The sequence below is a fragment of the Vigna umbellata genome, chromosome 2 (genome assembly GCF_029865625.1).
Source record: "Vigna umbellata cultivar VRB3 chromosome 2, Vumbellata_1.0, whole genome shotgun sequence".
In the NCBI taxonomy this organism is placed as follows: Eukaryota; Viridiplantae; Streptophyta; class Magnoliopsida; order Fabales; family Fabaceae; genus Vigna; species Vigna umbellata.
Window position 1 is genome coordinate 49714822 of NC_142166.1, and position 23298 is coordinate 49738119.

The 23298-nt window shown below is 32.6% G+C and overlaps 3 protein-coding genes across 4 annotated transcripts; all 3 read right to left on the bottom strand.

The window, feature by feature from the left end:
• Positions 1 to 2763: 2763 nt before the first annotated feature.
• Positions 2764 to 4076, bottom strand: LOC124846287 (BRI1 kinase inhibitor 1-like). The gene has a single exon (XM_047323512.2). It carries the CDS (start codon positions 3753 to 3755, stop codon positions 2874 to 2876), a length of 882 nt encoding a protein of 293 aa, XP_047179468.1. The 5' UTR covers positions 3756 to 4076; the 3' UTR covers positions 2764 to 2873.
• A 5114-nt stretch (positions 4077 to 9190) lies between these two features.
• LOC124819592 (putative protein phosphatase 2C 12) lies at positions 9191 to 14178 on the bottom strand. Of its 2 annotated transcripts, none has more exons than XM_088107302.1 (9): positions 13494 to 14178; positions 12543 to 12714; positions 11715 to 11868; positions 11556 to 11619; positions 10946 to 11053; positions 10497 to 10622; positions 10134 to 10369; positions 9844 to 10043; positions 9191 to 9740 (listed from the first exon to the last, which is right to left on the bottom strand). In XM_088107302.1, the coding sequence occupies exons 1-9, from the start codon at positions 13695 to 13697 to the stop codon at positions 9691 to 9693; spliced, it is 1314 nt and encodes a 437-aa protein (XP_087963428.1). In that variant the 5' UTR covers positions 13698 to 14178; the 3' UTR covers positions 9191 to 9690. The 2 variants fall into 2 exon arrangements, with proteins under 2 accessions (XP_087963428.1, XP_047147100.1); XM_047291144.2 differs by having other exon boundaries at positions 9191 to 9744; positions 13494 to 14174.
• Positions 14179 to 17796: 3618 nt separating this feature from the next.
• On the bottom strand, positions 17797 to 22163 carry LOC124819591 (B3 domain-containing protein At5g42700-like). Its single transcript, XM_088107305.1, has 7 exons — positions 21977 to 22163; positions 21766 to 21864; positions 21647 to 21678; positions 21392 to 21560; positions 20398 to 20604; positions 19000 to 19087; positions 17797 to 17964 (listed from the first exon to the last, which is right to left on the bottom strand). The coding sequence occupies exons 1-6, from the start codon at positions 22106 to 22108 to the stop codon at positions 19037 to 19039; spliced, it is 690 nt and encodes a 229-aa protein (XP_087963431.1). The 5' UTR covers positions 22109 to 22163; the 3' UTR covers positions 17797 to 17964; positions 19000 to 19036.
• Between the last annotated feature and the right edge of the window lie 1135 nt (positions 22164 to 23298).

The following is a 23298-nucleotide window of genomic DNA, read 5'->3' on the forward strand; positions in this document are numbered from 1 at the left end:
AAGGCGGTATAAGACTGAACTCTGATAATGATTCTGACATGCGTCATGTCATGAGTAATGAACAATAATAACCCAGTAATGTTAGGTTGTTGTTTTGTTAGGAAAGGAAGGGACCACAAAGAACTCAAACTTTTCTGTGGATGGCTGCGCCGGTTATTCTTCTTGCAAATGGATACAACGATACAAACACATATATACACTCGGGACTTTCCACATCTACGTATATCTTCAATCTGTGGGACCATTTTGAATTACCTTCACATGTTCTTGGACTTACACCACGATTTTCAGTGTGTTTGTTTTCTCCGATTGAAACCCAGCCGAGCGTCAATCTGTGGATTTAGCACACCAGTTCATGGCTCCATACATCTAATAGTGTAGCTTAATTTGTGGTGGAGTATTCCATTACGACCTGCTATTCTAATACGTTTTCCTGAAATACTGATTGCTCCATCATTCTAATATGCAGTTAATGTCTTGAATTCTAATCTCGTCCAAAAACTTATTCTGCTTTTCCATTGGTGATAAAGCTCAGGAGTGGGAACTATACCACAAACAGTTAATTATGTGTTGTGAAATTATTGGCGACTATAATCATTCTGGAATACAAATACTATAGTTTCTCTGTTTGCACAGGAAAATTGGTTCGTTCTTGGGCTTTTGGTCCATTTGTTTCTTGACCCAATCTCATGAACAAACTGTAATTTCAGTCCATCACAATTAAATACATACAGAACAAGATGGCATGATGCGTCATTTTCAAGGACAGATCGAGTGGTCCTAAATGTGTTGGTGGGCTTAGTGGGATTGGATCATTTAGAGACAATTTTCTTTTCTTATTTCCTTATGTTCATCCCTGAAACAAAGTTGCAGTTTTATTTGTAGTAAATTGTATGTATATCATTGAAAATTGAGTCAATTTAAACATGCGAATATGATGCATAAAGTTTATTTTATCGATAATGTGTGCGTTCTGATGTGCAACGCATAGAAAGGAAAGGAGTGGAAGTTATCAAGTTATCCTAAATATAATTACCAGATACACACGAAGAGGTACTCCATGCCCCTTTGTTGTGCATGCCTTAGTAAAGTGGAATGGTCAAACACAGCACATGCACTTTGCATATAGAATGGGATTTTGTTTCAATTCGACTCATAGTACAACAGCGATCGCAGATGGTGGTCCTCTTCATAAAGAGAACATTTTGTAAATTCTAACCCTACTTTCATAGTATATCAAAGCTCATCATTATGTTTATCATTAATTGTTCTCAAGACCTTGATGACTTTCATCACTACTGTCTCAACTTATAATTACATGTGGGGAATATATATATAGATATATATTTTCCCTGCATTATATATAACCTTCATATAATTGTTGTACTTGAAACTTTACGCCCCATTGATGCTTCTGTGACCATGCCATCCCTATCCACATTCACCACCGTTCATTGATTTAATGCATTATTATGATATAATAATCCTACCCTCCACTGCCTTTTTAATTTCATTCATTGCCTTCATGTGTAGGGGCTACAAAAAGGTGATTTGACCTTTTTGACTTTATGATTTGATGCCCAGAAAAGAAGAGTGTTTTTATAAGTAGTTAAATTTATAGTGTAATCGCATAATGATGTTGATTCTCCTTGTTCTGACCATAGGGCTTGGTTGGTTTACGTTGCGCTTTCGTAACTGTTAAGCCTGTAAAGAACATGTCCCACCCTTTACGTACGTATAAGTCAGTGACAGTTGTTACTTCACCTTCGTGATTCCATGAATACAGTCTTTCTTAGTTCTTACAATGGGGACAGGATTGTGACAACGTAGAACGGATTGTTTGGCAGGGAATCTAGTACTTTCGCCTCTAAAAATACATTTCCATTTGCCTTGTTTTTAGAAAAGTTCAAACAAAATGAAAATAAACACCACATTAGGAAATGAAAAAAATACACATAAAAAATAACAGATAAACAAAACCTCTCGTCATTGCAGATCATCTACGAGGAGAATGTCAGAGAACATAGGCAGTTTAGACTTTAAGTTTTCTGACGCGTCTCTAGCTACTACATGCGTGCTCATCATTGATATGTCAGAACTGAGAATTCCCATCAGAGTCTTATTTTAAAAAATCGTAAACATTTTTGTTTTGTTATCTCTTTCTATGGATCAGTGTAGATCAATGCATTTTTCAATATCTCGAATTTTGACTAATTTAACAGTAATTGATGGAAAAAACAATGCAGTAGAGTAAAATTATCTGTAGCCAATTTTTTTTTCTTCTCATGATTACGACACTCCAACATAAGATTTTACTTAGAAAAGTCCATCCTTCACCATTTCCATAAGGAGGAGAGGCCCATGGTGAGCGACAATTGTTCAATCACCTCATCATGGAAAAAGACTCGGTTACAGAGTTTTCTGAATTTTATGAGATACTATTCGCTACAAGACAGAAATCATCAATCTTCTCTGACTTGTATACTTTTTACACTTGCCCTTCTTGTCAAACTCCCATAATGGCGCATAATTTTTTCTGCAACCGCAATGCAGTGGTAAAATACTATTTTTTTGGTGTGTGTGAAAATAAAATACGAAAATATTATCCACATCTAAAAAACCACACCAGACTTGCATTTACCAGTTTGTTAATTATATTTCGATCATCAATGTTTATCACTTAATCACATATATTGTTTTAAAAAATAAATTTCAACCCGACGAATGTTAGAAACCAAGAATTACGTATGGGCAGCAACCAAGTGTAACAATCTTCTGACGTAGATTTAACATTACTAAAATACTATAAAACACCAAAGCTACGACAATAATGAGCAAAACTAGTAACAAAAATATTTTCTACCACGTGCGTATCAGCAATTGAGCTTCTCTTCTTTTGCAATAGAATTTTTGCAGTGAGCAATAGCAGCTTGAATGGCTGCTTGCAACTCTTCCATGGTGCTGTCATTGGAAGGAGGAAGAGCAGCGGTTGCAAGGAGAAGACCGCTGTTTGATGGAGAAGTTCTCATGGATGCCGGTGCTGAAAACTCACCTCTTCTTCCTCTCAATTCAGGCTTGGTTTTCCGAATCAAATTCCCTGAATGAGAATAAGCCTGTCCATGGAACTGTACCTTTTCTCTTTTCCCTCTGAAAAGCACTAGTGGCTGCACCATTCTCAAGTACTTCTTCAGTGCATGCATCACATCATACCCGAGTTTCTTCTTGTGCTTACTATTCTCTTTATCTTCCTTGTCTCTAACCGGACACCCTTTACGCCCTTTTGATGACCCAAACAATGAGAAACCAGGCTTGGACTTGGTTTCTTCCTTTGTGACTCTATTGTTGTGGTTTTCTTTGTTGTTGGAGTTGGTAATGCTGTCTATGGTGATGTTGCTCCTGGTGCTGGTGTTGCAGCTGGTACGTTTTTCGTCTTCTAAGAAGTCTCTGATGGGGAGAGTGAAACTGTCGACGGAGTTGGTGGAAAAGCGAGGAGAAGAAGAGAAGTGAGATAAGAGGTGTAAGGGAAGCAAGTGACCGTGGAAGAAAATGTCATCAGCAGGAGATAAATCAACAGCAAGAGAAGGTGGGGTTTTGGATTTGTCAAGGATTGTGGCGTTAGAAGAATGGAGAGAGATTGTAAAGGAGAACTCATGAGAAGGGGAAGAGGATGGTGAAGCTGCCTTGGGGACTCCTTCTTCAGTTTTCTTTTGCACATCGTTTTCTGTGTTCTTTTGGGGTTGATGATGTGTTTCCATTATTACAGTTGAGGTTGTCTTGAAGACTAACAAGTATGTGTGTGAAATTCTCGCTCTATGATCTTTTCTTTTTAGTAGAAATAGAGAGAGAGAGAGAGAGAGAGAGAGATAGAGAAAAAGGTGCTGTGATCTTTTCTTTGTTGTATGGATGTTAACAAAGCTTTATGAGGGATAAGGGAACCGAAAAACATGGAAAGAAAGAGAGAGTCATTGTCAAAGCACTGTTGGACTTGGTGTGTCTTGTTTTAAAATTTTTTTCATAAGACACCAACTGTGTGTGTATGCGTATTATTTACGTGTGATGATTAACAAGCATATTAATTATCAATAATGGATGCATATTTTTCTTCACACTTATTTGCGTTTTATGAGATGAGATGAGACGTGTTTTGTGGTGTGTCAAAATGGTTAGTGGTGCGTATTGTTGGGTCCCTATCAGTTCCAACAGCAATTGTTGTGCTGGTTTTGGGAATGAGATCACAAACATCCAAATTTGGCCACCAAAGGAAGATGGGATTGGCATGGCGGATTTCACTCGAGAAATTTTGGACCTTTTTTCCCATCAGTGCGAAGCTCCCTGCACAAAAATAAATCAATTCCAATTCCCTTGTACATTATTAAATCATAAGGATAATTGATTAGCCAACTCTAGCTAGTAGTCTAGGAGGCTAGAGCCAGACGGTGCACGGTTGAATCTTTAAACATCACCCAAAAAGAGTTTTGTACGACCAAGTCAAATTCCATGCTTTATCTTGTACCTTTTTCCGATACACTTTCCTAAACTTCGTAAAATTCACTCTTACCATGGACCTCTTTCAAGTATTTGTCAAAACGTATGTTACTTAGAAAGAAAAGAGAGACTACAGAAAAGCATAAGTAAAAGGGAATTCCTGAATTGAAAAAGAGATTTGGAGAGGGCCACGATCAGCGCCAGCTGGTGGGAATGATTCAGTTCACCCATTCATCCATTCATTGATTCATTGATGAACACGAAAGCTCAAAGAAACAGAAGCTCCAATGTCGTTTAGGGAAGAAAGCGTGGCCATCATCTACGTGTACATTGACTACTGCTCTATCCTATTCGTATACTCTTCTTTTTCTCTCGAGAAAAATACTAACAATTTTTTTATATACATAAAACTCGTATAGTATACTATACATATATATATATAGTTAGGTGGTGGGGTGGTGACAGACCCACACACACGTGCATGCGGTGGTGGTCCATGCAGCAAGCATAAAGGAATTTTGTATTCATGGTTAAGGTCAACATCTTAATCATGGAGCCATTATTTGGTTCGACTGAACCATCCTCACCACTTTCACCCTTATATTTTATATTATATTCCACATTTCTCGTCTTTTTCTTTTTCAGATAATTAGAGAGGGAAAATGTTATTTGGACAACAAAAGTTTGACACAATTTTGACAACGGCGACGTGGCAGCTGTGCATTGGCTCAGTGAATTGAAAACAAACCAGAAAAAACCCAAAATACCCCTCACTCCGGTTCATTGAGCCAATGCACAGCTGCCACGTCGCCGTTGTCAAAATTGTGTCAAACTTTTGTTGTCAAAATAACATTTTCCATTAGAGAGAGAACCTATCATACCATTGCATAAAACAAATCCTTCACAATCCCACAACATAGAGATCCTTTTGCTTATTAGCCATTCAATATCCACCCCTTTTTCCCAGCCAACAACGAAACCTACCTTACTTTGGATCGCATTCAGGATCACTCATATGCATTTCTTTCGTTTCAACTTGTCAGAGAAAAAAAAAGTACTTCATCTTTTTCAGAAAATCCCCGAGAAAACGGATCACGTTTTCATCTTAGCATGCATCATTGCAATATTGAATGGATTTGCAGCAACTGCTTTATTCGATTTTGATGTTTTCATGCATATTCCTAAACAATTAATTAATGTACGTATCCCCAACATTCATATTTACTTAGTTTTTGCTGACTTTTGTTGTCAATTCGACGTGATTTAGCTCTTGTATTGACCTAATTAAGGATTTACTAAGCGATTTTTTTAAAGATCACATACTTTGCAACTGTAAGTTCTATGGCCTCCAATAAGAGTAAAATAACATACCTATTGTAGTTTAGCTAAACCTTATCTTTTTGCACTTCTCACTGGAATTTGACCTAACTCCAGAACTATGAGAAAATGGCAAAATATATGTGCTGTAAAGCAAAATGAGAATTCTTACCAGCTTTTTCGAGGACACAAAGGACTTCTTAGACGTAATTGCATGAGGAAGCATAAATTCTCTAGAGACAGATATCTATCTTTTTTCTTGGCTTTTAATTGGATTTAGCACATGAAATGACTACTCAATTATCTTTATATATCAATCATTACGCATTCCATCCCAACCAAAGAATCATAAACAATTATCACACTGATTATTTGGTTTCCTCTTATATCATTCATTTTGCTTATTGAATTTCTACCTTCCTTTAGAAAATAAATAATACTATTATATTAATGTTTATATAATAGTAGTTGTTTTTTCAACTTCAAAATTCATTGGATAATCACCATGTTTTAGTCAAAAATTCTTTTACGATTTTCTCCTCTCTTAAAAGATATTTTAAAGGATTAAGAGAATAAAGTATATTTAAGTTATCTTGAATCTCAATCATTAAATAATGTAATATTATTAAACATATATGAAAATAAACAAAACACAAAAATGTTACATAAATACTTATTTACATAAGATCAATAATAAATAATATCTCGAAGACAGCATAATGAATAGGTAATAAATGTTTTTTTACACTAAATATAATCACTTGACAACTACTGTTAGGGCAATATAGTTATATTAAAAGGTAAATTTTTAATTTTAATATTTATAAAAAAAAGATAAAAGATAAAAAGACGAATGGGAGTGGATGTAAAAATTTATTGAGTATCAAAAAGTGAAACCTTTACTAATATTAATATTGTATTGTGCTCATACAAATGTCATTCATTTAATCTAGAATAAAATTACATATCAATTAATTCAGAAGTGAAAAAAATGGTTGGTGATTTTATTATACAATCTAATTGTTTTTCAAACTTTTTGATTGTAGAATATGAAATAACTTTTTTTACAATATTGTTAAACAGTCATATGTAATCCAAATTGTATTTTTAAATTATTTATGCTGAGTTATATAATTTAAAAGTCATTCCAAATTATGTGAAAGCGGTTTTGAAGAAAATTTATGTATCGATTGATTTAAATTTTCAAAGTACAAAGACAAATAAATTTTAAAAAGTTCCTTAATAAAAGATAGTAATATAATTTGCAATTTGAATATGTAAAATTCATACAAATTAATCAAAACCATTTCTACTAAACACGTTGTGTCAGTAGAATTCATTTCTAAAATTATATCAAACAAAATTAAACTAACATATAGAAGGTCCTTGTAGTCAGCGGCAAGAACATGAGCATGAACGAAGTTAGTATAAATTGCAAAATCTCAATGTTGAAACCGTTTTTTCCTTCTTCTTTCCACTTTCGTTGTGCATCTTCTGTCCTTTCTCTGCTTCTCAGGTACGTTAGATTCTCAATTCTCATTTCACATCGCTTTTTCTTTTAATTCTCTTCCAATGGACATATTCCTCTTTTCGTAGTTTGCGCATAGAGAAGCACATTTAAGTTACATTTGTTGTGAGAACAGAAGATCTACCCAAGCAGATTCAAAGAATTAGGAAACAAATAATTGAATGATTGCAACCTACCGATTTTCTTCAACTATAACAATCTATTGATAATTGTTGAGCTGCATGATAATCTAGATTTCGCGCAAGTTCTTGTTCGGGTCGTGATTTCCTGTGCATTACTCGTTGAATTGCTTAGTGAATTTTGTTCGGAATACTTATGATAACGGTTTGCTTTTATTTTGATGATATCGTTTGGCCTCTCGCTTGGATTCTGATGCTATGTTTCCATTCTGTTTTGTTGCGTGAATCTTTGCTAGGCTTGACAGAGAGAGACTATAGATTGTTGCGGGGTGGTCCATGTGTGTTTCCATTGCACCGTTGCAAAGCCATTCACCTAGATCGTATTGGAATTCGCTTTTAGGCGCGGAATACACTCTGAAATACATAATCTTAAGCCAAAATGGATTGTCAAATTCCAAATTCATTTTTTAGGATTTCAGATTAGGTAAGAGCTTACATGGTCAAATTTCAAATTCATTCTAGTCCCCTTAGATCTCAAGGGGATCTCAAGGGGATCTCAAGGGGCTGTTCCAAAAGATAAAAAAACTAGAGACCTTCGATGCAATCTTACTCAAGCATGTCACGATTAAACATGTCATCATCAAGCATACTGATATGATTTTGGTAGCGATCGACTTGCCTCTTCCCACATATATGGTTGAAGTGCTGACAAGACTTTAGTGGCAACTTAGTCTAGTGCCTCCTATAAAATAAAATGAAATGGAAATTTTACACGTATGTGACACCTCTTGAACCAGACGTTCATTAAACTTGGATGATAACACACACTTTGGTATCTCCTAAAAACTAATAAAATAGGAAAATCTCAACATGCACAACGCTTTACACTACTACGCAAAAAACCAATATTTTGTACATTATTTATCACTTATTTCTCTTTTTTTCCTCTTCTTGTCTCTTACTTGGCTTGGTGTCATTTTTAAAACAAAACCTTTACTCGAAGAGTAGAACTTGTCATCTTCCACAAACATTAGTATAAAAAACCTTTCGTTTCTAATTAAGTCACTTTCTTCAAAGGTGATGTATCAATACCCAATTTGAAGGTGGGGAACGAGATAGTGTAAATGCCACATTTTTTCAGTAGGAATAACTTTCGGCAGGAATAACATTCCTAGGAATAAAATTATTGAAGAAAATCAATATATATAGTTCTTATCCAATTTTGATAGGAATATTTTATTTCTAATTCTTTATTATAAAAATTGTTTGATAATTTTACATTTAATTATTACTAAAAAAACCCTATAAAAGCAAAAAGAAAGTTTGTAGAGTAAAAAAATTACTGCTTATTTACAAAATAATATTCTTGAGAATCATTTATATAAATGTTTACGAAAACTATTTTTATAAAAAATTTGCTACTATCACGTGTATGGATCAACTATCTGAAGTTGTACTAACTCATCCAATAATATCGAATTTGAATATTGAATATTCGACAGAGTTGTCATCCATAATTGTTCCATAAGGCTTAGACATGAATGTACGGAAGATACTTGTGGTTTTTCCCGAATAAAATATAGAAAACAGACTTCAAAAACAATGAAATGGGTTGAAAGAAACCCGTTAATCCGGAAAAATAAAGGGACGGGGAAGGCGGAAACATTTCTAATACAAAACAGATAATATAGGCATGGTAAAAGAAACAATAAAAATTGAATGCTACCAGAAAAAAATCGTTGAGAAACCTTAACGAGAATAAAAAATTTTCTTCTTTTTTGAAAAACATCTATTCTATAGTGGAACTGGTCTACATGAATTCCAAATAAACTCCCTTGTATTCCCAAGAAAAGAAACTGAATACCCTCTCTGAAGCACAATACAACAAAGGCCACTTCCATTAAAGGTCGATTTCGTGATTCCAAAGACCTATATACAGATGAATGGATATGGGGAGAAAAAAGGAATAAAATAATGAATCACCTCGACGTCCTGTTGTACATTTCCACTTTTAACACTACACTTCGGTGGTTCAAACTCCTCTCTTAAGTCAGAATTCTTCCATCAAGCTGCAATTGTTTGTTGATCTACTCACTGGAATAACACAGAAAGCTCCACACTGTTCTTCATGAAAATTTCCAAAATAGACCCGTATTTAGAGAAGCCTCCCTTGTAATCTAATAAAGAAGTCACTGTTGCTTGGAAGTTTGAGCTTCCCGTTACTGTAACAATCTTTGTTTCTCAATATGCAAATTTACATGATAATTCATTAGTCACTTCCGCTGCTAAGTCTATCTGAAAGCAAAATGTCGAATTAGAAAATCATATTATGGACATGCATTACTTGAGGCATCGATGGTTATAAATGAGGGGATGCGTTAACGAAACAAATACCTGATGTTCGCTTCCCTTCCATGGCTTCTCTCTTCTCCTGGCAACTTGAACAAAGGAAAGGTCCATCCCAGGGACGCAACCTTCCTGGATTAGACGCACCCACGTGTATGGAAATACCCTCCCCAGGTTTAATCTCTACCTGACACACTGCGCAGACAAACAACTTGAACATGTTGCAGAGTGGATATTTTGTTTCCAACCTGCATATTTGACAAGGATGTCTCATGTTAAGAGGAATATAACTAAAGAGCAAGATGCCAACATTCACAAAACATGTTATGAAACCAGACCTCTCTGAAAGCATAGCAGATCCTTCCTCGTATAGTTCCCGTACCACATCTGGCTCAACGTATTGTTTGTCAATGTAAGATGATGATTCAGAGGCCTTTTTGCGAAAAATGGACTTAAGCCTTCCTTTTACCGGTTTCTTTTGTGTTGTCCCTGAAGTAGGTGGCTTCTCCTGCGGATATACATCAATAACAATGCAGGTTGTGTCATCTCTAAGTCCCTTTGCTTGCACGGCTTCCTGAAGGAAGAAAAGAAGCAGTAGGTACAAATAGAAATAAGTAATATTTCCCTCCAATTTTAGTACATATTTTAGTACAAATTGCTGATCATTTGACATTAATTTCTTATGTAAAATATGTGCATACTTTCACAATATGTGGTGCGGCAACCTCAGCTGACATGCCACGACAGCAATCAAAGGCCATTTCTGCTGTTAGAGCATCCCAGACACCATCACTGCTGATAATGATCCTGCCTCCAGCAGTAGAAAGCTGCACAAACAGACACGAGAGGAAAATGCAGAAATTAAGCACTGTAAGGGAATAAAAAATACGGAAGGATTGACAACAGGAAACAATCATTTCGAGTTTTAAAAGGAAATAGATAATCTTCAGAAAAAAAATATTTAAATGCTCTTTATGAATTGGAAGAGAATCATGCCACTATTTCAGCCTACGAAGCAGAGATAGAGAACAAATAAGAACTAAACTTAAGTATACAAAAAAATTATATACAATACATTAAAGTAAAATTAAGAAGTGAAGCGTGAGAGAAACAACTAATGAACATAAAACACAAGAAAAAAATGGCCAACCTTCACTTGCTTTACGTGTGGTACAGGGACAATAAATTCACCAACATCCTTATCACCAATGGATCGGGAGAGACACAAACCACCTGGCCAACATCTCAAAGGACCAACCTACAAATATCGTTAATCTAGTAAGGTATAGGACAACTTAAAAGCAAGTTTTTTATAAAGAGAATATTAGAAAATTGCAAAGGAAGATAATTTATAAATCATCACAAATGACCAGTATAACACCAATAATGTAAACAAAAGTTATCCTAAAAATATTAAGAAAATTGATGACATGTGATGAGTAATGTTAAGCGAAAGTCGTGATCCTACAACTAGCAAAAATTATCTCGCTTCTCGACAATCCACAGTATAATTGACCTAGTTTACTTCTTAATATCTGCTTATCTAGTTTAACTGTTCAAGCGTAGTGCACAGAAAGATAAATATTGCTGTTGCCAGAGGCATCAAACCCATTGGACAACCAGCCTCACTCCCTGCTTCAATTTTAGCAATGGCGACATTGTTTTCCTAAAAGGGGGTGGTGGTGAGAGGTATTGAAGTTTTTAGGGAATCAGTTCCATGAAAGATAAAAAAAGGAATCACAATTAAAAAAGAAAAATACCTCTGTGCCTCCCCCTGTATTTAGACGACCAACCTCACCTCCACTAGAAGTGATGCGGACCCTCCTGATTAAAAGAAAAAAAAAAGGTTGAGGCGGTGCTGCAATGTAATGTAGCAATTCCAACAGTTATTCAAACAAACCATTCCAGTAACAACTCACTCCTCTTCGTTGCTATCTAGTCTATGGTCTGCTGACAAGTAATAAATCCCACCCTCATGAGGTTCAAGTATGCAACGGGAATCACCAACTGATGCAACTGTCACAACACATCCATCTATAATCATGAAGGTTGCAGTTGTTCCTGATGTTTGTGCTGTACAAGTAAAGATAATAGTGTATATTAAATCAACATAAAAGTTAAGAAAATACAACAAAAAGCTTGGTAATTCGTAAGTATAAAACCTATCAGTCACAGCTCAGCTAGTAATTTTCATTAGAAAATGTATGTTCTCCAAGAACTATGGCAATGTCTTATTTTTCATTTGGGGTGTTCAACTGCCCTTATGCCTAAACAAGATTAAACTGTTCTCGGTATGCATTAGACAATTAAAGCTATAGCTGACGAAAATATAAGCACGTTTTTTATGGTTGGAAAAATATTATGAGAGCTTCATGATATAGTCAACATATTCAGCATGAATTCTACCTTCTATTCTTTAATTTATTTTTTTTTTTTTTTGCTTTTGACAATTGAGAATATTGACTAGTTGTTTACGTAAAGAGTAATACTAAGTTATCCTATAATGTTTTCCCATCAATTCCCACAGCTTACTAGATGAAAAAAGTATTGAATACATTTAACTTTTTATCCAACACAGTTTACTTTTTCACTCAATAATTTCTTTAAAAAGTACGATGTTACATAGAAGATACAGCACTACTCTTTGGCAACATTACATCATTACTATGAAGATTTCAAATAGAAGACACGAATTTGCCTCATAAGCTAATAATTAATAGAAACAAGAACAAACACTACATTTATACCTTTTCTTTGAAAATCTTTATCAGTTTTTACAAAGCCTGCAACCAAAGCCCTAGGCAACGCTGAAACCCACTCATCTCTGTTAAGATCAGAAGGAATTGCACTTAAAACGTTGTTCAGAAGATTCTCCTTGGCATAAATAGCGGCAGCAGATCCATTATGTCCATCAAATAGCTGTAAAACATCGACATCAGAGAATGCAAGTACAAGAAGAAAAAAATAGTTTACTTTGTATTAACATCAGCATCATCGAAAAACCGCGAACAAAATCTTGTCATTCAACTAATGCAACTGAATTAGAAAAAAAACTTTTACTTGCTTTCACATACACAAACAAAAGCTAGCTATCAAGAAGTAGCCGGTGAACAATCATTTCAATTTGCTAGAAAAATCAATTCTGAGGGAAAACTCTTGGAAAATCGCTTCTAGGGTAAAACCTTGGCAAGTGAACAATAAAATCAGTAATATGGGCTTCCATGTTGAAAGAGAAATCATACCATTGGCAATTTGCTAGAACTGTCTCCAGTTTTGACTATCTAAGAGTGTGTTTGAAAATCCACAGAAAAATAACAAATCACAGTTTGAAACGTAAAAGATATGACTATCAGTTTCTTACTAAGGAGGAAAAACCACATCTGAGATACGGCGGATCCAAACATCAAATTTAAGCAAAAATAAGAAGTGATTGACTTCAAATTGTATGCAACTCAACAAGAAGTAGGCAGTCAACAAGCTGAATTTGCATTGTACTCACTGAAAGCTCTTTCAATTTTATATATCATAATGTCATGTCAGTGTATCATACATAAAATAAGACATCTCACACACATTGACTTCCGATGCATCATCACAATCACATTAAAACTCACACACGAATTGCAACATTCATTGAATCCACTTTTACAGAAAAAAAAAAGCAGGAAGCGACGGTATGAAAAAGGAACATAACATACCCCAAAAACAGAATACGTAGAAACCCCATCTCCCACCACCCTCTGGCATTCCGTCTTCAGCAGCGTGAAATCCTCTCCTTTCTTATTCTCACTGGCTTGACCGTGCACGAGGACAACATCCGGCTTCTCAGTTTTCTCGTTGGCCAACTCACGCTTCAGCAGCACCGAAAGGGGAACCGTTTGGCGTTCACCCAGACCAGACATTGTTCGCGCCGATGAACCTCAATTTCTCCGACACGACACACCGACACGCAGTGCTTTAATCCTCCATATGGTTGCAAGAAAATCGTAAAATAGGAGAGAATCGGACACAGCAACCAATTGTGGTAACGGAAATGACTATAAGATGGCAATGCGGAGAAAGGGGGAGGTTAAGACAGCGTGGAATGGAGCCGTCGAAAAACGCGGATCCCGGCGTTCTGCAAAGCTTGCATTCTTGTTTGTATGGTTGAATAATGCACTCAACAACGCAGAGACAACAAAGCACAAAACTAAACGAAACAGAGAGATTAATGAATGAACCGTTTTCTTTTTCTTTCTAAGCCCCCAAAGAACACGGTGAATGACGTGACATGGCAAAAACGCATCGTTTCATTCGTCCGCGCCAGCCAGGCACGTTCAATGTCAACGTTTTCTTCACTCTACCTCCCTGTCAAATTCACTTCCCAAACTCCACTTTTTTTCATCAAATCTACTCCACCCAAAACTAAAACACTCAACCTTCAAAAATATACCCATTCAAATTTTATTTTTATCATTTTCTTATACTAACTACCATAAAAAATTATTACTTTATCGTAATTTGTAACTAAATAATTGTATGAAAAAATCACCACTCCCAATACTATTACAAAATCGTATAGGCGATTGATGTTCGATTCAATACATTACAGAAAACACTTACTGGAATAACAAAATAAATAATCGTACAAAACCATTTTGCAGTATGAGTTTATTAAAATATATTCTTTAATAATTGAGTTTTTTTTTTAATTTGGGAGAGTTATTCATAAAGTGTAAATTAAGATTTGTGAAAAAGCAATAATAGAAAGTGTATGGGTAACATCGGGATATCCAAATTCGCCAACAATTAGAAGGCCCTACCCTACATGTTTTCAGAGTGAGTCAGGACGGAAATTTCCAGGATAACTACTTTATTTTACAAAATTTTAAATATATATATATATTGTTTAAATAAAGAATTTTAAAAATTATAGGACTAATTTAATTATTAAAATTATATACAAGCGTGTGGATATATTGTTGCTGTAGTTTGCAAAAAAGTAAATATAAGAGTATACTATCCACGTAAAATTATTACTGAACTTTTAATATTGATGAATTTCTAGTCTAATAAAATGTATGTATTTTATGCGTGTCATGAACAGTATGTGAAGTAAGTAGATATCATTAGACCTAACTAAATAATTTAAAAACATGATATTTAAACTAATTGAATATTAATTATATTTGGGTTCTTTGGTGGATCTTCGTTTAATTTGAAGAATCATCTTTCGTATCTTGTCTTAATATGTAAGATTAGATTCTTTGAACTTTTGTCATAATTCAAGCATTAAGGAAAGAATAAAAAGAACAAGTCAACATTTTTATATTTATCGTTAAAAAAATGAATATACTAAAGTGATTTTAATAAAACTCAATGCTAAAAAAAACACCGCTTAAATACTTTCTTATAATTTGAAACGAAGATGTATTACACATACAGATATCAATAATCTATTAGTTCACCAATGTTAAATAGAAAATAATACTAAAGTAATTATATAATTAATGAAGAAAAAATAATACACGTTATGGATAATGATACTTTGACCATATTTTTTAACAATATTTTAACATATTTATGTATCATTTTGTGATTAGTCCATATTAATGTTTATAAATATTATTATATATTATAGAGTAATTTTGGACCAATTACAAAATAATACGTATATGATATTAAAATATTGTAAAAAAATGTTGCAAAAACATCATTGTCCTTTATAACTAAAAAGCTACCTACTGCATGAGTTTATCGGATCTACTCTCACTTGATCAAAGTTTATAGAGTTTAAAGTGAAAAAACATTTGTTTGACTTTTTCATTTTCTTTTCCTCCGATGAATCTGAGATTGAAGATAATGTTAAAAATAACCAAACTCGTTTTCACTCCTTGAATTCTGAATAATATATCTTCCAGTGATAACATTTTCTCCTCATTAGGTTTTCTAGTTGAGATGATGTTTTTGTAGTTCAGTATGTGTTGAGTAATTTTTTAGTTCAGAACTTATTTTAAAAAAAATTACTAAAATAAATAATTATTTAAGTTTATTTTTTATGAACTGTCAATATAGAAAGCTACACACTGCCAACAAGTTAAAAATTAGAAGCATGAATTTATTTTTAATATAATTATAAAAGTAAGAAAAAATTGATAGTTGTAGTGAGAATGCAAAAATGTGTTGTGTGCAAAGTGGTGTTTGATTTGAAGTAAGAAAAGGGGAAAAACCTGAACATCGGATGCGGAGAAGCCGCAATCATCGGCGCTTGTTATTTTAGTCTTATAGACAAAAACAATTGGCGCATCCACGTCACACCACGCCGAAAGGAACAGATCATCAAATCAAAATCAGAACAAAAATAATATGGTAAAGTGATGTATATTTATATTTATTTAATATATATTAAAAAAGTAAAATATTATAAAAAAAAGTAATTTTTTATATTATTTCAAAAGTAATAATATTAAATAAATTTAAAAATTTTGTGTATGTGAAATTATTAATTTTTGAAATCGAAGGATCCTTTGTTTATGTTGTGTGAGGGAAGATTTTAGAAAATGCTCCAAAAGATAAAGAGAATTGTTGTGGGAGAAAGTTCCCGCTAATTATGGTGCATAATCTTTTATTTAACACTTCAATTAGTAGTAACAGAATCAATATAAAATGGATTTGATATTTGTTTCATTAGAAAGCTGTTAAATTAAAAAATAATTTTGTTGATTTACTGAAAAATATGATAGATGTGATGATAATGTGAAAGAGAAACGAAAGAATAATTATATTTTTATAACATTCTTTTAACAACATTTTAATACGTGTTATTTTGTGATTTGTCAAAAATTACTTTACAATTAATAATAATAATTATAAACATTAACATAAACTAATCACATAATGATACATAAATGGTGTTAAAATATAAAAAAAATATTTTCAAACGAAATTGTAAGTTAAGTAGAATAGAAAGTAATAAGAGAAGTATATTAAGTTTTGAATTTGCAAGCTGTAAACACCCCACCTGACTCAAACTTTCCGAGAAAGTATTGTGTTGTGATGAAACAGAAGATATTATATTCATGAAAATTCAAATACGCGTATTCCATTCCAGCCAAGCATCTCCGCCACATCCTCTATTTCCAAACTTCTCCAAATTCAATCAATTATTATGCATTGCACTCTTCTTTTCCTCTTACAATCAACTCTTCCATCAAAACACTTTTATAACTTCCTTATATAGGAGGTGGAGTTGCTTCCATTGGGTGGTAGTGAAATTGCCAAAGACATGTTAATTCATTATTCTCAATTTCATAATGATTAATATGGTTATTTTTTATTTTGTTTATTTTAAATATGTTTAACGAAATGGTGAGGATTTAAGTTTACTTCATTTGTTGTATAGGATGAAATGAAATACATAAAAATGACAAAAGAAAATGTTTTTTTATTGACTTATTTGAATGATGAAATATTTTTGATAACATTTAATAAATAAATAGTTCCTGATGAATATAAAATTAAAGAGATCTTATTTATTTTAACAAGATAATTACTTAAATAAATAAAAATTGAGGCACCAACTTACTATTATCTTTCAATTATTTAAGACGTGTAACATAATTTACATTCTGCATTTAGAAATCTGAAAAAGATATCACATTTAACTTCTTCTGTGAATTGATTTTTTTTTATAATCAAATTAATGAAAACAAAATATAACTCAAACATTTAGTATTTTTATTTTATAATGCTGTCATAATTATAGAATTTTTATTAAATTTAAAAAGGTAAAATGAAATAAGAAAAATAATAGTGATTTAGTGTAAACACATGATGATGACATGTTTGCACAATGGCACATGTGCGACAAGACTATTTTCTGCCTTTGTGCTCTTCACTCGGCTAGGCCAAGGGATATCCAGCTATGTGCTGGAGTCAACAATTTCACACATAACATGTTTTTTAAATAGGAAAAAGAAAAAGAACGTTCGTCAATTACTTACTTATCAATGTAGCATCAGATTCAAGAAGTTCGTCATGGGGTCATTCGATTCAATTATATGCATATATAGATTACAGAAGTAGAATAGTTCCATGAACTTGCACTCCTCAAAGAGGATACATACAAACAGAAGTTGGTCTTTCACACAAACTGAGCCCGAAGACGTTTCTTCCACTACATTAGAGCTCCTGCAAAAAGAAAAATTAAATAAACAACGGATTCATTAGAGGGAAGACTAAGAGAAATGATGCACGACTAGAACAGAAAAGCAAACTTTCACTGCTTTAAGACTCACATGAACAATGTTGAATTAAGACAAAAATGAAACTGACTGTAACAGCACCCACCATGACACACACACAAGACCCACATGTATCTTTAAGACGACAAATACAAAATTTAGTATGAGTATGATTGCAACCACCGGACAGAATGTGATGGGAAAGTTGGAATTTATTGTGCCTAACCTAGCCATAACCCTCGGAAGCAACTAAGAAACTCAATACATATAATTAATAAATTAAGAAAAGGACAAAACTTAAGATGCATGATTACAGTGCCACAAGTATTATTTGTTATTCCCCAATCAGATTTCGAGATTGTCACGGTAATTTACACAATGTCGAGGTTTTATTATCAGGATGAAACTCTGATTCTAATTGGTACTATATCTAAGTAATGTGTACCTATCCCATGCTGAGGTATGTCTTGAGTATCCCCGTGACACGTTCTCACCTGGTGTGTATTATCACTTTTCTCTTGTTAAATATGTATTGGGATCTTGATTTAAGCAATGAATGTTTGTTTGTATTCTTCCCCTATGGATATTTTCTTATTCTGTCTGTTTCTGTAGGTGTACAAGTACTCCTTTCAAACATTACAGACTTGCTGTTTAATTTCTTATCGGGTTTTATCAAATCACCATTGTTAGTGTCCAAAAGCCTAGGACAATTAAAGTATCAACCCCTAAAGGATAATTGTTTGTACTAACTCAGCCTAGGACATTACCGCTGAAGGCCTTTTCTAACTCAGCCTTTTAACATTACAACCGACTTGTTGCTTAATTTTTCATCTCAGAAGTACTCACCGTCATTGATGTCCAAACAAAAAACCCTAGTGAAACAATATTATTTAAGTATCTCCCCTGATTCACATTTCATTGTTAGGTTATGCTTACTTTTCATATAAGTTATGAGTGGTAATGCTTATGGAATACATAATACCTAGATTAATTTACTGGCTGCAATCTCCAAATGCAATTCACTCGAGTTGTTTATCCTTTGAAGGACCATTCGCTCTAATAATGTACACCTGAAAAGAAAACATTAGCAACCACAATATGTGTCATGGTTAGAGAATTCAAAGAGAATTCCAGTAAATAGCAAATATTGCGATAGCTCAAAAGGGATCAAGTAACAACAGAAAAGAAAACTGAATTACGAAGGTGTATGGTGTAATAACCACAACAGATGTATGTATCAAATATCACTAAGACAAAGTTGGCCTGCAGTGTATGGTCAGTCTATTATAAAAAGTACAGTTTATTTATGCCAATGTGACCGTGGAGTAGAAAACACCCTTAACCATTAATTGGGTTTGAATTTTATTTTAACTGAAACACTCCTTGAGTTTGAATTTTGTTTTAACTGAAACCTCCATCCATCAAGAGAGTGAACAAGTGTTCCGGCTCAAGAAAAAAAAAAAAGTGAATTTTAATTATATTAATTTTTAACTGAATGGTATCAGCACACGTAGCACACATAACATGATGAATTTTTAATTGTATTAAGTCTCAATTATCTTTATGTTTTATTTAAACTAAACTCATTCACCCAAGAAGATAAAGGTAGTGGAGTGATCCCAATCCATACTATTTCACAATTTTGTTCAATTTTGTCGTACCTCATCCACGTGTGGATTTGAATAAAAATACTATACAAAATTGTAGGGTGTACAATTTTATTAGTAAAATCTAAAATCTCAATTTTAACTACAGTAGGCAGGATATTTAGGTATTTGACAACATTTATGTCAACACCTTATAAATTCACTTTTATTATTAACCTAGTTAAATAAATTGATCAACGACGCCAATATTTATACATCAAAATTTTTACATTTCCAATATTGAGATGGTTAGGAAGAAAATTTTATCTGTCATTAGATAGAGGAACTTCAACACTTTATAAACACAGGAGCATGTGTTCCAAAACTTTCAGGATGAAGTATCAGATGTACACTTCAATGTCAATGAGTTAGTCAGTTAGACTCCTTCTATTTAAAAAAAATCCAATATTTATGTCGGATTTTTTACTAACATAAATTTTGAACTTTTTATCATTTTTTTAGTAATATTCGTGTTTGTAAAAAGTGAATTTTTACGTCCAACTTAAATTTATGCTTTCTGCATCCAACATTAGATAGATTACTACCTAACATAAGTAAAAAAAGTCTTTTTAGCTAATACTATAGATTATTTAAAGTTTTAAAGAGCTGTCATGGACTTAATTATTAGGCACATCACAATTTTTTTCTTCTTTCTAACAATAGTAAATAGCGCTCACATAATTCAAAATTATAAAAAATGTAATAAACTAAAACACAAGGGTATGATGAGTCACCTTGAACGTAGTGCGCTTGATTAATTGGAAAATTAATGCGTCCCCATCAGCTAGGTCATGAGCAACCGCAAAACCTTTCCATCCCCCACTAAGTCCTGTTTTGCGTTTCAAATATATTGTTGGATACTCGTTCCCATCTTCATCAATCAAAGTCATCACTTCGTCTCCTTTTGGAAGATTGCTCTTGCAAAAATGAACTGGAAGGCCCTGAAAAAGTATTTAACTGAGTAACTTCTTCAGTAAGGTTGTCTGGTGTTGTATGTACATGGGTATAAACTTTTCTTAGGAATCCTACATCCAATATCCTTGATTACTTTAAATTTTTATTATACTGAAAACAAAAAATATCAATACTTTTTATACTTAACTCGCTCTTTTAATATGAAAAAAAATAAACATACATGTTAAGTGAAGACTCAAAAGGATAACATGACACATGAATATTCGTTTGACAAAACTAACAAAAAATAAAATAATCTTAAAAAAATAATTTTTTATACTTTTTCAAAGAAAAGAAAAAGTAAAAAATAATATAAAATGAATGTAAAAAAATTATATATGTTAAAGTATATTTTTTAACTATAAAAGATAAAAATATCTTTCAAGAAAACATGAGGTTTGTATGCAATTTTCCCTGAAATTCATTAGCCAACTTAATATCTTTAAGTTACACATGGAAGACTTCAAATATTCAAATACCACATAAAAATGCTGTGCTGTACCTTTTGAATGATCAAAAGGATATAAATCCCTCTTATGGTAACTTTTAATCCAATTAGACATCAGCAGCTATAGTAGAACATAAAATATTTTTTTATGTTATCTCCCTCTTTCTCTCTTTCTCTACTCTTCGAATAAATGTCAACAATTTTATTTACCCATCAAATTTGCACACAATTCAAAATAGAAAACTACTATTAAATAAGAAATCAACCATGATTTATGATCGTATATGTAAATATGAAAAATAAAAAATCAGTATTATTTTACATACCAGCCAAAACCCTCCACTGACATGAGATTGGAGCATAGATTTTATGAAGTTTGGGATATCAGATTTTAAACCCGACATTAAATTTTCTGCTTGTTCTAATGCTTCCATCCTGGCTTCATCTGAGGCATATACTCTATTACTAAGATCTCTGTGCCTATTGCTAACACATCTACAAAAACAAATGAAAAAAAAAATTATGTTTGGTTAGTTTAAAAAAAAGTAAAATGAAAGTTAAGACGAGAAAGAGAGTCTAACCTTCGAGGTATAGAAACGCGATCAATAGGCATCTGTCAAAAGATGACACCGAGTAAGAAAAGAATGGAAGATGAAAGCACCAAAGTAATTAATGGAAGAAGGAAAAGACAGAAGCTGACTTCTTTGTAAACAGGGGAACACAATTTCGCCAGACGACCAGATCTTCTCACTACAACTAACTCTTTTTCGGTGGTCCTGCTTTTCTTGATCGATTTTAACTTCAATCAAACAAAGGTGATGAAATGCAATAAGATGAATGATGTAAATAAATTAAAAGTAATAAAAAAAGAATTACATTATTAAATTTAGAATGTAGAGTTTAGGGTTTACCGGAGAAGATTTGGGTGAAGGGGATTTGTGAAGAGCTCGAGAGAGGAGAGGGAGATTGAGAGCTTCCATTCTCTTTCTGTTTTCCTCTACTCTCTTGCGACGAGTCTCCTCGTATGCAGATGCTGCCACCATTTTTGCTTTGGAGAAGACAATGCAGGAGAAATTATGTTTAGGTTACTTTCATCTTATTTGTATATATCTCCTGTGGCATGGCAACTGCTGTGTGTTTGTAAATCGACCGTTGCATTCCCACTTTCCTATGTACAGTGCATCGTCATTTGCAGAATTTTATTTTCAAAATAAAGCGCTATTTTTTTTTAAAATTCGTCCAAATATAGTATATTTTTTTAGTAATCAGAAATTTAAAATCTGAAACCTGTACAGTAAAATAATTTATTTGTGCCAATAAAGATTGAGAAAATTTGAATTTAAGTTTTTAGTAGTACCAATACTAAAGTCATTCTTGTTATCTACGATCATAAATTTCTATCTTTTATTATGTGTAAAAGGCCTCCTCACTTGAGTTATTTTGAACTAAAATCACTAATTTTAAATTATTATTCTTAGTAGAAAGTATTTTAGATTTTTATTTGACAGTTTACTCAGTCACTTTTTCTCTGGATCAACCTATTTAGATGTAAAAGAATGCATTGAGTTGCAACTTCTTTTTCCAATTTCAACACATAACAAATAACACAGTTGTTGTTGAATCTATTTTCCAATGATTTTATGTTCAATTTCAACCACTATACTTCTGTTAATGCAATGACAGTCTTTAACATTATGGTAGTCATGTTTTGAACAAGCGAGTGAAACCGTTTAGAATATGTTTGAAAATCTTTTATTTTTCTTTAATATAAGTTGTTTTCATGGGAAAAAAGTGTGATGATTGAGAATATCATCTGAAAAATATATCTTAGAAGATATTTATGTAATCAATACAAAAATTTAATAAAGAAATTAGTTTAATTTCACTTTATTTATATTTTTAGAAAATATTATCAATGTATCATATTTTTTCTTATTATTTATGACTTATTAAATTCTTTTATTATTATTCATTAATTAAAAAATACATATTAATAAATAAAAAAAGAAAATATAGTATTATATAAAAATTACAAATATTATTAAGTGTTTTATTATATCCAAACAAAAGTAACCGTCTTGTAATAATGAATTAAATATGTTTTTTTAATTATTATGAAAAAATATGTTTAATTTTTAAATTAAATTATAAAATATTACTTCGTGTATTTTATGAAAGTTAATATAAAATATTAATAAATGAAATGTAGACATTATATTTTAGTTTATTATAT